The 15,643-nt window shown below is 32.0% G+C and overlaps 1 protein-coding gene across 1 annotated transcript; it reads left to right on the forward strand.

Moving 5' to 3' along the window:
* The first annotated feature begins 1,039 nt into the window (after window positions 1–1,039).
* On the forward strand, window positions 1,040–9,868 carry LOC116337577. The gene is made up of 6 exons (XM_031762260.1): window positions 1,040–1,048; window positions 3,149–3,480; window positions 3,586–3,780; window positions 8,493–8,502; window positions 9,687–9,755; window positions 9,803–9,868. The coding sequence occupies exons 1-6, from the start codon at window positions 1,040–1,042 to the stop codon at window positions 9,866–9,868; spliced, it is 681 nt and encodes a 226-aa protein (XP_031618120.1).
* The last annotated feature ends 5,775 nt before the right edge of the window (window positions 9,869–15,643 follow it).

Here is a 15,643-nt window from a genome sequence, read left to right on the forward strand (position 1 = left end):
TCTTGGGTTTGGTATTGTCGTTAAAATGGGCTTGGCGATTGTTCTACATATTATTGTCAGCCCAAACTGGTACAAAGAGTGCCATTGAGTTTTCGATACCAAACACAAATAGACATTGATACGTTGCTCAAAATCAATACATTTTAAAGGATTTTCAATGTTGCTGAACACACTGTTTGAGCTCTGTTTAATGACTAAAGCAAATATATCATTGACCATTTTATGTTTACAAACTGAAACCGCTTTTACATACATTTCCGCCTTAAAATGCGAAAATTTATGTGAGTTCAGTTAAACTGACAAAAAAAATCGGAGAAAAAACCCCAATTTTAATTAGTTTCATTTGGTTAAAGAATTTCGAAAAATAGGTTCCAAGAACCTACACGTTTCGGTTACACATTTTGGTGCAATTTTGTCTATCAATTGTATTTCCCGTATCTCCGACTCTCTCTCTCTCTCTCTCTCTCTCTCTCTTTCTTTTCATGCCACTTATATATATATATATATCAGCCGCAGATAAATTGGAGCCAAAACAGTGGAACAAAAAAAATTGCTTCACCTAAATCGATGTCGTTCTCGAGCGTACAGAAATACGAAGAAGCAAATTGTCGCGCATTTTTCCTTGAAACGGAAATGAATGAAAACGGGTAATCTCCGTGCGATCTTTTATCGTAAAATACGTATATATAAATGGATAAGCCCGCACTCTGATACCAAATCGAAATGAATCAATGTGCTCCTTAGCCACAAACCATCGCACACAAAAACTAGACTATATATTTCTATGTTAAATGGAATGGAAAAAATTGGATTGAAATAGAGATATTTATATTGTACATTTTATCACATTGGCATTTTTTTTTTGCCCATGGTTCAAACATGCAAGCCGATTGGGTGATCGTAAAAAAAAAACTTTGACGCAATTGAAATTCCGTTTTCAATCTCTCTAGCTGGCACGTTCATCCCCTCCCCCACGTCACCGCAGTCGTTTTTGGTATTGTTTTGTGTTGTCGATGTAAATGTTAACTTTAACCAAAATATGATTAAGGTAATTATGTTTGATGGGTCGGTTCAATGGACACAGGTTTCGAATTACAAATGATATGTATCATACCTCCTTTAAATGTATACTCGTAATCGTTGTGATCGAAAATTATCCATCGCTATCTGCGTCAGCGATAACGTCACTCTCTTTATCAAATGAATGATTGATTCGAGGGGGAAAATGATATATTTTATTTGAATGCCTCAAACCAAAAGCCACATTGAGCACTTCATGATTATACATGTTTACATTCATTGTTCGAATCATACATTTTTTAGAAGATATTTATTTCGTGTTCATTGAATTTTATATTACACACGTTCTTCATCGTGCTTCATTTACAAATTAACTTTGATTACATGGTTTCTTGCTTGGCGTATTTATTTCCAAATAAAAATCGTTTTATTACATTTTATTGTATGAATCAATTTTCCATTGAAATTCAAAACCTACATTAAATAAACCATTGACACACGACAAATGTATTGTTCCAATTTTATGATGGGATTTAATTCAATTGAAAAGCGAAAAGAATGCACATAACATGTGTATTTTTTGTGTGTGTCTGTCTGTCTCTTACACGTTTCAGTAATGAGATTATAAGCTTTTTCAAAGCTTATGCATCATTGAAAAAGTTTTTGAATATTCTCATTGTTTCCATTTATTTTTTTATTTTGTTCTCATTCATATGCAGCGAATTTTGCTTTACTACAATCATCATAAATAATAATAAAACAATAATGCCTGTTAATCGCTCATGTTACTTGGATGTTGTATATGGTCTCTCGCTCCCGTTCTCGCTCTATTCCTACTTCTCCCACGTTCCTTCCCATATCACACACACGCTGTTTATCTCTCAGCTAATGAATATGTACAACCGAACAAAAGCTCAATGTGACTGTTTGCATGGATTGTGTATTATTAAAGACCCATAATTTCACTTAAACTATCAAATTTAATGAAATTTGTTTCAATAACATAATGTGTGGTGTAATGAATATGCTATTTGATGTAAATGCTTTGGTTTAAGTTGTAAGGCTGATCTAGTTGAGGGGTTTAAACAATAAAACCGGTTACCATCACTCAGTTAAGCATTGACTTAATTACGACAAACACCCATCATCATAATCGTCGTCGTCACCGTCACCGTCACCATTGTCTTTGTCACCATCGTCATCATTCAATTCGGTTGCTGAATCTAAAACCACTTTTCCAAACCCCAAAATATGCTGATGTCAGGAAGGACTGTATGGGACATTTTTCGGCCCATTTATTGGTATCATCGTCTATTCGCCTTATGGATAAATGAGTTTCAGGTGTGCATAGAATTACAAATCAGTTTTTATTATTCGTCAGTGTGTCGGTTGTTGTTTTTTTCTCTCTCTTCAAAATGCTTAAAATTCATGTCGACTTTTGTTCCTTACCATTTCAGCCATCACATCGTCCATTCTCTATGTTGAGCATATTTTTCATGATGGGATATGTGTCTGTCTGCTTGTTTTTGAGCTATTTTACATTGGATCTACGACCATTTCTTGCCGACAATGATTTCCCAATTTTAAATTATATGTCATACACGATTATAAACACCGTTTTACTGTCAAGTTAGCTCGTTTCTTTTTTATATGCTTTTCATTTAATTAAAATACTTTTTTCCCGTGTTTTTTTCTGCCCATTTTAGACGTACTATGTATTTTGAGAAATTTTATGACATTCGAATGCTCGTGGAATCTTATACGAAAATTTATGATCATAGACCGTAGCTTGAGGCAGCATTTCAATGTTTATTGCCCCTATGGAATTATTGAGAGGTAGAGCAAAAAAAACGAATTAAAAAGTTTAATTTTAATCTTCATCATTTCCGTCATTTTTTCCCGCAGGATTTTATGGATCGTTGTTATAATGATTAACATTCAAACTGTGTGTGTTACGTTCGCTGTATACATGCAATTCATTAAATTTATGTCATCATTTGAGCATGCAGTAATCACTTCAATTGCATTATATTCAGCAACGGCTTGTCTTTTTGCAATTGTTTTATATTTTGATGTTGGCTGCATCTTCATTATTCATCGCATTAAAATCGTTAATCTAATTCTGAAGCAATTGGTATTTGATGACGCATTGAGCGTTGAATTTTTATTCTTAAATGCAAACCATCAAAATTTACCACACGAATATCCCGAAATTAATCAATTGCAACCTTTTGAACGAAAACCCGTGAGATGGATATCATTGAAATACCCACTGGAGAATAGAGAAATTGCCAAAGCGTGGACACTGAGACAGAACATCAATGAGAGCCGCACCAATGCATTGAATAAAACATGGCCAATTAAATTTGGCAGTGAAATCGATCGAAAAAGTGAAATACAGCATCTCGAAAATCATGTGAATTCTTTCAATTTAGCCGATATTAAGTTACTTCGTCGAGTGTAAGTTAAAAAATTTCACTCTATACATGCACAACTTTTTCTTCTCATTTTCAATCAAAATATAAATTTTTAATGTATGAATTGATATGGTTTTTCGCTCCGTAGTCTCATCAGCGATATTACATTTACAAGGCAATCGACGGCCGATTACATAATTCATAAGCTCAATCGTATAGAAGCTATTTTGAGCATTGTGTTCGATTGCTTTGAAATTTTAAACATAAGCTTTATAAAGTACATGTTTGTGATTATGTTGGGTTCGATGACAACCGGCCTTTTGTACGTTTGTGGGAAATTCAGGTTAGAATTATTCTAATACATTTTGTGTTGTCAAAACACATATGTTAATATTTTCAAACTAAAAGAAAAGTGACAGAAAATTGAATTAGAGGCGATCGATTGAAATTTAAACGGTGTGGACAGTGTAGTTCATATTTATGTAAAACTTTGTTTCAGAACTAATTCTGGCCGTGGACAATTACTTTGCTTAAACTTTTGAAAATGAATGAGATCGATTACATAACCGTACTGCATTTTATGAATATCAATACATGCAAACCATTCAGCCAGGCTCAAAGAAATTTCTAACAAGTTACTTTACATGAATATGAATTCGATGTTCACACAATAGAAACTGTACTTTTCTGTTGTTTCGAACACCTCAAATTTACGTCCTTATTTTCAAGTTAAAACCAGTTTTCATTTTATAAACATAATATTTTATAGTCTTTACATGAAATACGACAAATCGGTTGATGCATTGACAACAATATTCGGAATATATTTGTTGGATTTCTTTTACCTTTCTTTTGTACCATCGGCCATTCTGTCTACAATTGCAATGGAAAGCGTAAATTAAAAACCGTTTACTGCATTTCAAATGTCTTATTTTGTATTTCTTTTTAGTTCAAAGAGACAGCCATCATTTTATGTCGTATAAGTCACAACACATCCAATCCAATTATTTTGAAAAAGGTTTGATTTGGTTTTCATTGAGTCAGTGTGTTTGTTTAAAAAAAATCATTATAATGTACACTAAAAGGTCCGAATAAGCACGAAAAATTCAAGAAATCTGACCCGAGGCTTTTTTGGTTGAAGCTCTTTCGGGCGCCTTAATTTATTTTGTTGATGCGATGACCTTCTAAAGACATTCACTTATGAGTTTAAAAAAAAAATTCTTTATGTTTCTGCAAAATGTTATTTTCATATAATAGATGACAAAATAGGGACAAAAGTTATCAAACTCCATTATTTTATTCCTACTTTGCATTAGACATGTTTACCCAAGCTCGCTTATTCCATTTATATGTCCTTTTTTTATTTAATAAAATGTAGCTTCTAGAAATTTTGAGAAAACTGAATGGAGTGCATCCGGTTTTTGGTGTGAGTCGTCTCCTACTTTTGAATGGACGACTATTAGTTAGCGTAAGTCAAACCGTTTTGTTCATCCAAAGTATACATGATTATTGAAACATGCACGATGTGCATTGTTTCAACTCAAATATACTACGTTAAATTGTATTTTATTATCCATTTCACAGTTGACTTCAACGCTTTGTGCATATTTAATAATGGTGTTGCAGTTTTATACCACACTTCGAAGTTGAATCGTTATCATGCTCATAATCAAGTATTATTTGATTCATTGCTTTTTCATGTTATGTATGAAATAAATAATAACGGTGTGTGGATTTATCACATATTTTGTTGGTTACTCTTTTGACACTAAAGTTCGAATAAACTTTATTTGAAATAAATTTGACAGCAAACTTGTGTAGCGTATGTTTGACATGACCGCAATAATGTCGAGTTATTATTTTGTATTAATAGCTTGTGCATCATTTTGCGTAGTTTAATAACGTTTTTTCAAATAACATCATCGTATTTGTTGTTATTTTGTCACATCTCTCATTCCATCCTTTACTTTGCGACACTTTATATTTATGCTTAGTTTGAATGTACTCGCTGAGGATGACACATTGTCGGAATGCATCCGAACCATTGTTTTAATTAATAGTATTTATTTGAATAGAATTTTTTGAAATTAAATTGGCAAAGTCAATAAGGTGCAATATACTTGAAACAAATTGTGTTTTATTTTAAAATCTTTGATATTTTGCTTAGTGTTAACATAGGTTCTGGCACTGGAAAATCTAGGGGAAGTCCCCTCGAGTAACATGGCCAAAAATCGATTTTAACTTCGTAAAAAAGTTTCCGCTACAAAAATGTATAAGAAGTTTTTAATTGAAATCGCTTCCGGGGCACAAAAAATGTTGACTAAACGGAAAAATTTGTGGCAAATCGATTTTTTTACGAAAGTTCATTCCATCTGGTGTACGTTGGCTTCGGGAGTAAAATTGCTGGATGATTCTTAAAAGCCTTTGACATGTACGTCCATGTATGTTTTGTTCGTGAAAATCGATTATTCAACTTGGGCGAATTCTGCATTCACTTGATTTTCTGTGTAGTATTCGTCTGATGAGGCAAAAGCCATTTTTCATTGGATTCCAAATCTCAGATGCTCAATCTCCGACGTGAAGAGTCTCTTGGTATTTATTCTACCATATTTATGTGGTTTTCGGTGACAAAAGAAAGACAATTTAAACCAGTTGATTTGTTTGATGATTGATCCCTTCCATTCATATTCTTGATCCACATGCGAATGTAGGTGATGTAACGCACACCTTGTCGGCATATGAACAGTGTTAATTTATGAATGCCGTCAAATATGGTACACTCTGTGTACAAATCATTTTGCTACGTTCTATGTGTCAGATCAAAGAAATTGCCATAAACGTTTATTGAATTTAGTAAGTACAACAGCATGTGTGTTCCATTCTTCTTCTTAGTTTTTTTACAATACGTGCGTACCGCTCATTTGAAGCAAGATAAATGAAATAAAATGCAACTTCCATTCCATGAAGATTTCGCATAATAATGGTGATATATACATATATATTATCATAAGCTTCTATGGAAATCCAACAAAAGCTCAGCCCAATGCCTCGAGAGTTGGTGGTAACGTTGCGTATTGTGTCGGTGAAAAAGTTTTAGTCAGCATAATAATATTCAATGAGAGCACTTTTATAGCGTCATATTTTTTCGATAAAATGTCACTCGTAAAAATGTTTATGATTTTAAACCGTTTTTTTCCTTCTTCTTTAAAGACAGTTTACGTCTTTATTCTGTATGGTTATCTGATTATGATGATCCAGTTTTATACGCTATTCCGAACATAGCTCATGGCTTATGAGATGACAGACATTTGTGCGTTCAGCTATTGCGTAATGTTGTACTTGAAATTGTTTTTTATTCAGTATTGTTGCTCACATGCATCAATTAACTGACAACGGAATTTTTATTGCTGGTAATTGAATAATCCACTATATACCGGAAATGAACTTTTTCTCGTTCGCTCATGAAACATTCACCATTCACTTTCACATTGAGTAGCAAACACGCAAAAGCTATTTTAATGGCTTCTCAAAGTATCGTCTCAATTCACTGAAAATTAGATGGGGTTATTAATAATCTATCAATAGCTCTCTAAAAGACATTTTAATCAGTTCCTTTTGGATACCTGCATAAAATTTATTAAACACAACTGCTAATACTAAGACGGTTAGAAAGTATATCGTTTCCTTGTGGAAATATTTCGACTTCATAGTCGACTAAAAATTGACTAATTTGGGACAAAAATGGCTGATATTTCAGCCAGCTAAAGATAACTATAAGTGACTATATGCGTCTTCGTGTTATTTGAGTTGAGAAATTCGTCGATTGTGATCATAAAAGTAATTAAAATTGACTTAATTTATAGTCAGTCAGTCATTTTTTTCCACAAGGGTTTGACAAAAGCGGACCGTTTACACATTTTAATAAGATAACATCTTTATTGTTGTGATAGCTATCGATTCTTTAATTTCGTAATTTCATCCAATTTTTGTCCGAATTAAGCTTATTTCACTTTAATTATGATTTATGTGCGTTTATTAATGCAATAAACTGATTAGATTATAATGATGTTACCTTTATGTTATGCAATGAATTGATTGGTCGTTGTTTGATTGATTCAATAGTACTTGAGTTTAAATTACCTCGAACAATAATTTCGTTTCATATTTTAGTTTTACGCTATTCAAGCAACGACATTGTCTTTTTCCCTCTACAATCTCGAACCGAGCCGGACAATATGCAACTTAATAAAGTTCCGAAATCATCAGATGAACAAATATGGAAAATGTTTCTACCAATTTATTGGTATCTCAAATTGTTTGGACAATGGCATAGTAAATATCAGTTAAGTGTTCAAGTTTTTTGTTTTCAGTTTGAAGTTTCGACATATTTTCATAGTTCTTTTTATTGTTCATTGTTTTTTTTTTTTAACTAACAGCCTGCGTCGCGACCATTTTCCATTCAATTGGCGCTGTGCATTTTGGATGCCATTTTTTTTTGCTTTATAAAACAATAGATCCAAAACCGTTTGGCACCATCGATGTACCCGTCAATCATATTGCATATATTGCAACGATTGGTTTGCTTTGTAAGCGTGTTTGCTTATTGGTTCATTCATAGCATCTGACCAGGAGTCCAAGGGGTTCAATCACTTACAATTTCAGAAAAATTTTGGTCAATTTGAAAGCGAAGACCTTTTTTAGGTCATCACTTTTGTCAGAGACATAAATTCTTTGAACTTGCATGAGTTTCAAGGAAAAAAGTCATTACAAATTGCCGGTTTTTTCGGATGAGAGGATCTTTACAAATTTCGATATTTTTTTTTTTTTTTTTTTTTTTTAAAAAATAGTGGGATCATTATTTTTCGTAAAATTTTGAAATTTAACCACCCCATTACCTTTCGTTCAAATTTTGTTGAAAACCATTTTACGTTTTAGATCTGTTGATGTTGCTAGCGAATAAATGTTTGTAAAAAAATCAGTGGATGCTCTTAGAGAAATTGGCTGTTATCGACCGAGATTTGGAAAAACATTTTGGCATTTATTTCCCATTTACAGTTATGACAAGGTATGTTCCGTTTCTTATTTTAAAAAGGAAATTGGTCGCACTCAATTTCATCTCAAGACGTATTATTTTTCAATTTTTTATGGATGATTCATTTTCGTGCCAAAAATGCTTACGATACTTGTATTCGTGTTGGTTTTCCAAACCGTCACTGTTACAATTTTAATGTATTTTCATCTCATCGATATCATTCAGTTGCCATCGCATTCGCTTTGTGTGTGTGCAGCATTTTTAATTTCGTCTGGAAGTGCAAGGGCAATAATGACGCTGTTCAATGTCTATTGCTTTTTAATCATTCGTCGTGTACATTGTATAAATTTAATACTAAATCAATTAAAATTTGATGAACCAGCGAATGAAGAGCTTTTATTTTTTAACGTAAACCATTCCATTTTGCGGCAAGAATTTCCACAAAATGATAAATGTGAGCAAAAATTTCTGAAAAAGGCAGCCAAATGGATGCCATTGAAATGGCTTTGGAGCGGAAACAAAACGAAAAATGTGCACATTTCACAATCATCACGTGTGAGTGCAGATGAAAGCATAAAGAAAACATTGAATAAAATGTGGCCGCCGATGAAAAATGACGTTCAAACTGATGACATCCGTGAAATGTACGATTTAGTGCGCATTTTCAATTTATCCGAATCATTTCGAATGTGAGTGTAGAAAAATGTGTACTTTTGTTGTTGGTGTTGGAATTTAATGTGCATTTGCACAAATGCATTTTCTCCTTCGCATTTTACAGTTTTGCACACCGAATTTTAACAGCGATTTCATCATCCACAAACTGAACTGCATGTTTATCATTTTTAATAATATGATGGATTCTTTTAATATTTTGAATGTTTGTCACACAAAATACGTTTTCTGTCAAATGATGATGTCATGCACGCCGATCATATTGTACTGCTTCATTCGAATCAGGTTAGTGAACAATAATAATGAACATGAACGCCATAAATGTGTGTTTTCGTTCATACCATCCATCGTAGGATGTACATTGAACATGTGAAATCAAACGATGACATCGCAACAATATGCGTTTCGTATGCAATGGAATTTATTATTTTCGGCTACATTCCTGCCGTTATCCTCTCAACCACCGCTATGCACAAGGTGATGGAACTAAATACGCATCCGGACATTTTTCGATTTGAATAAGATATTTTGTTATCATTTTATAGATGAAAGAAACCGGCGTAATCGTGTGTCGCATTGGCGACATTACATCCCATTCAATTATTTTGAATAAGGTAATGCGAAAAGATTTATATTTTAAAATGTCATTTATTGTCTTTAGCTTTTGGAAATTTCGAGAAAATTGTACGCTAGACATCCATACTGGGAATGGGAACTTTTGTTTTAGATGGCCAATTTTTGATGTACACAATTAATGGTGGTAAACACAAAGTTTTCAGAAGATATGTAATACTTATTACGAATGTGCAAAGCAAAGTTTGGGAAGTGTGATTTTTTTGGGGTTCTATAGAAATAAGTTAATCTTAATAATAATTTCTATGGAAACCCTGGAACAGTGGCGTTACTAGATCGGAAAGTTATGCATACAAGGCTGAAATCCGGATGGTGCTCAAATTTTGAATAGTGATAACTGACTATTTTTTAAAACTTATTTTGAAATTATTTGGGGAGTTATGGGCTAAAATGTTCAAATGAAATTCAGCACACGTTAGATAATATAGGAATTACGACATTAAAACTGGCCTGAAAAACTTTGGAAACTGGTTTTTATCATTTCAGACGCGTTCATGCCTAAAAATAAAATAAAAAGTCATACTCCCCAATAGTCTCTCGCCCATTTATATGTGACACCCAGAATATTCTTGTGCTTTTCATTTTCCAGATGACATCGGTTGTGTGTATTGTAAATATTTGATTATGTTGATCCAACTATATATGTCGTTTCGATCGAACTGAACTGTGGCACGTACATTAACAATAGTGATAGAACGCCATATATAACTACAATTATTTTCATAAACATCTATAATTAACATTCACAAATTACAGAATGTAATGTGGGATGTGTACTATTTTGACAACAAAACACTATCTAGGTAAATCAAACAAACAAACATGATGTGTTTGTACCATCTTCTTCTTTTTCTTCATTGTAAATGACGTTTATCTTTAAACACACATTTCTAAGCATTTAAGGCTATGTTTGTGATTAATAACATTAAAAATTAAACAATCTATGTATTTGTTGGATTACTAAAATTGTCCATTAATTTTCGTTTCAACAGCGTAGAAATTTAATTTTGCATCAAATTTTATCTACTTTGAAAATATCCAAACCAAATAGAATAAACTTGTCATTTTTTCTTTGCAAGAAGCTTTGGAAGAACATTCTTTTATTTGTGGATAATTGAATACACGACATCCTATCTTGTAAATGGATAGCATGATTTTGTTTAATTGATTTCCAATCAAATAGAGTTCGATACTTGTTTATTAAATGCAAATGAAAAACCGCCAAAGTATAATCACAAATGTTTTGCGATATATTCAAAATGACATCAGCGATGTGTAGGGTAATGTGCACGTATATGAATGTGTTGGCACGTACAATAACTACGGAATAAACAAGGACATGTACAATGTATACATTTTCCAGTATTGTTTTCGAAATTAACCAGAATTTCGGGTCGACAAATCACGAAAGTAATATTAGTGCGTGCCATATTTTGTCCACGTGTTTTTTTTTTTGCTATGCTTGCACTTATCAAATTCGATAGGAATCAAGGCGATTAGACTGTTTTCCTAAAAAAGAAAGAGATTTTAATATGGAAAGGGTGAATTTGGACATATTGAGTATCAAAATAGAAGTTCAAATTCAGTTTCTCTTTCAACAAATGGGTCTAAAAAGCTCAAAAAATAATACCGTTCTGCAGTAAAAAAATAGTCGATAATATTTGTTTGGAAATAAATTGTAATTAAACAATATGTAAAATGAACGTAGTTTTTGAATGTGGATTGCTCTAAGAAATGTGCACAAAATATTTCATTTTTAAATGGAACTGAGATTTATCGGCGGCGTATAAATCTCGATTTCAATATTCAGAACAATAGATGAGTTGAAAAGCACACATTTTCTGAGCTTACGCCCACTCAAAAACTCAAATATTTACACTTTCAAATCGATAGATAACATATCTCCTTGACATATCATAATATTTTCATATGCGGATATGTGGCTAGTCATCCATTTAATATCCTCTACGCCAAGCGTAGAAATCTCACAATCATGCTTGGTCATTCATATATGAGTGTTATCAAGTGAAAATTAATTCTTTTTATTATTTTATAATCTAATATATTGGCAAACATGGACTACTCAACTCTAGCAATGTGTACATATATAGATGACAGTGTAAATATTTTATTGCGAAACGTGTCGTTCAATGATTGCATGATTCTTGAAAAACATTTGATATGATAACATTAAATTTTCTAAAAACAAATAACATAGTAATGATAAAAAAATGTGTTCATATTGATAAGCGTTTACTTCTTCGTGCGTGTTGACATGTTTTATTTAATCGAAATTGGCATTTGGCACAATAATATTGTTAATAATTATTACAAACCACTTTTAAAAAAATATAAAATCAAATCTTGACTTTTATTTTATCGCATTCACATCTGTGTATCCTAAATCACATATTTATATCGTGCCATTTTCATAATTATATCGACTTTAAGAAAATAAGTCTTCTTCTTTTATGCATTGATCAGTTCGTCGTTCAAAGTTATAATATTTTAGTTTTGGTACATATGCAAAAGCCATTCGAATCATAACAAGTACTTTCTATACCATTTGACTTTTGCTGACGTTCGACGTAACAAATTAACATTTAACACTTCAGAAGGAGTCCTTCTTTAAAACCATTCTCAAATTTATTGGTAGAAGTCATGCAATGGCGTCAATTTATATTTGTTTTCAATATGAACTTAATTTTTAGCGAGAAGATCGGTCACATTCAACATACAAGCATTGACAAAAATCAACAACCAAGGAATTTCATATTAAAGGCTATTGTTATCGTGCATGTTTCAAGTTTTTCGTTTGTGAGCTAAAAAACGAAAATTTTGTCCTTATTTTTTATTGAATTTTCATAAAACTCGTTGATAATATGTACTTTGGTCAGAAAATGAGATTCACACGTTTTCGCGATGATCAGGTTATTAGATTTTTTTTTGATTTTCCAGTAAAATGGACCCTTTTGATTTTCAAGTCGCTGTCTTATATCAAATAGAAAGATGAAAATTCTTTTACAATGTGAAATAAATACAAATACAATTCAATTATGGTTAAGAAAATGTACAATTCAAAAATGATTGTAGAGCTAAACGAAATTCAAAAGTTATATTCGTATATAAACAGCGTCTACGAAAAACAGCATAGTAGGCGCAGATTCATTAGATTTTGAAGTATTGTCTTAGCATTTTAGCATACAAAAAATCGAATGAACTACTATGCTGTTTTTCGTACACGCTGTTTATATACGAGTCATACGATGTGTTGTTTATTCCTTTTCTCGTCATTTCATTAAAAGGCGCAGAAATGGTGCGTGCGCCTTTCAAAAGGCGCCAATTGTTCGAACGGGAATGAATAAATATTTCGTAAAATGTGAAAACAGACGCCACATGTAACCAAGCAATGATAGAATTTTCTATTCTTAAATTATATCATTTCTTTAAAAAAACGAAAATATAATTTAATATCGATCACTTTTAATCAACCATAATTTATAAGTAAATTGTCAATGGCTAAATTTCTTAAAATGACACCAAGTTCTTGAAAATGCTTGGACATTAATTATCTTTTTCTATGAAAATAATTTCATTGTGAGTAAAATGATGATTACCATACATGTAAAGTACTTGTAAAAATTCTTATTCTGAGTATTCTATTAATATTCTTCGTTTTTTTAAGTTCTTTTTTGCAAATTTTTTTTTAGTTCTTTTTTCCACGCTCAGCAGCAGTTATCAAACACTATTGGCCTGACGTAGTCAAATGTGTGGATTGTAATTTACTGGCACAAAATCTGAAGTAGAACATCGCACGAACTATATAGCTATATTTGTTTAAGATCAAATGCACGAAGAAACTTTTACATATTTCACTAGGTTTTAGAGAAACGTGACTTTGGTCATAATTTTGATTTTCTCAATATTTTTGTATGAGATTCAATCAACAATAAGAATATTTTCTTACCTGTTTCAATATCTGCAGAATTAATATTCTCTTCTTTTTGAATACAAAAGCATGTGATGGCATGTGTTTGATGTGAGCCATTATATACCGATTTCACTTTCATTTTCCAACTTTTGTCTTTTTGTCTTTCTTATTTTTAGATCAGAATTTTCCTTTTTTACACTTCAAACTTTTCAGCCTGACGGTTATTGATTTTCTACAGTTCTACCGTTTTCATCATGGAAAGTTAAATTATTTTCTTTCCGGAATCGTGACCGATCGCTTGTTGATGCGCTTTGCATCTTATACAAAGCACTTGAAATTTTTCAAATGTGATGGGTGATTTGCATTGTGCATTTTAATGACACATACTTTGGTTGTGTACACACTTCGAAAAAAAAATTCCCTAAATTGACTTTTTTCGGTATTTGAACAATTGGCTCCAGGGGGTGGCCCGATGAAATTTTTTCAGTTCTGATGGTAGATTTGTACATTTTAATGAGATTCACTTTGGTGGTGTACGAATTTCGGGTTTTGATATTTTCATTTTTATGTAAAAAAGCCAAATTAATTTTTGTACATTTTAATGGTATGAGCGATTTTTTAAAATTCAAATCAACCGGATTTTGACTACCCATCCGATTGTTAGTTTAATCGAAACAACACTCAACACTGGTTGTGCAATTGATTTGTGCAGCAGGTGTCAGTTCATGGTTTTGATTTTTTTTTTTTTGATTTATTGCTGTAATATTTGCCAAGCAGGAGCTTCCAATACGACGATGGGATATGAAGAACGGGAATCTATAGTGTCATCAAAGATACGAGCAATTTTGTAATATTGGTTCAATGGAACTGCGGTCAGTTTTATCCAGCTGTTTCCATCACATCAGTGATAATTTGATGTTGTGAGTATATCCTATAGATAACATGCAATCATGTTTTTTCATTTAATCAGGAAAATGAAAATATAAATTGCTTTTGATTTTGCATTCTTCTTCTCTTTACTACCTTTGGCTACTTTTAAAGAGATGAAAATTTTTGAGTGATTTTCTTTAACATTTTTTTAAAGCATGGTAAAAACTAAATTTTTTGTAAAAATGTCGATAAATCGTGTTCAAAAATGAGTAAGTAAACTGCCTATATTTTTTTTTTTGACTATTTCACAATATTTGCAGAATAAGTAAAAAAGACACTTTTCATATTTTTGAACAACGGTGAAAAAGTATATCTTTGAAACTGTCGAATCCTTATGTACGGCCAAAGAAATGATCGACATTTTATAAAATCAATATTGGATACGTGTTTTTGTGAGTATAGCAATTCTGTAGTTGAACGATATTTACACCAACAAAGTTTGTCAAATAAATGGAAAAACATGCAAAAATTGCGTCGTGTAGCAAAGTTCATGGATCCACTTATTGGAGCATTCATTGTGACCATACAATGTTACAAAATCGCCAAACAGTAACAGTGGAAGAGCGTAGAATTTTCAAGACTTGATGGTTGATAATAACAAGAGTATCACAGGGTCTATATTCCAAAGATGAGTAATCATTTCAAAAGCTTTGTATTTTTCGGTGGTGGTCTTTCGTCTTTTTCACGGCACTCCTATAGAATTATTTTCTTTAGAAAAGTTGAAGTACTTTTAAGAGAACTTATAATTTGGAAACAAAACTTCCTCGCAAAAGCGCACTACTTTTATTATTATTATTATTTTAATTTGAAGATTTTCAATTCTTATCAGGCATTTTGCATTTTTTGCAATGAACGGTGTACATTCATTCATAGAAAAAGAACAACGTATATTCATGTTTGAAAAAAAAATATGGGTAGATACGTGCCCATTTGTGACAACAATTTTACACTCAAAAATACAACAGCATCAATTCAGAAGCATACAATTGATTGCAAATAATACACGGA

This window comes from Contarinia nasturtii, unplaced genomic scaffold (genome assembly GCF_009176525.2).
Source record: "Contarinia nasturtii isolate CC-2019 unplaced genomic scaffold, AAFC_CNas_1.1 Cnas_scaffold_78, whole genome shotgun sequence".
Taxonomy (NCBI): domain Eukaryota; kingdom Metazoa; phylum Arthropoda; class Insecta; order Diptera; family Cecidomyiidae; genus Contarinia; species Contarinia nasturtii.

Excerpts from the sequence above, each read along its gene's own strand:
- LOC116337577 (XM_031762260.1), top strand. Across the intron at positions 3,481-3,585 it reads ATTAAGTTACTTCGTCGAGT|TCTCATCAGCGATATTACAT; the intron begins GTAAGTTAAAAA and ends TTCGCTCCGTAG. Across the intron at positions 9,756-9,802 it reads ATTCAATTATTTTGAATAAG|CTTTTGGAAATTTCGAGAAA; the intron begins GTAATGCGAAAA and ends TATTGTCTTTAG.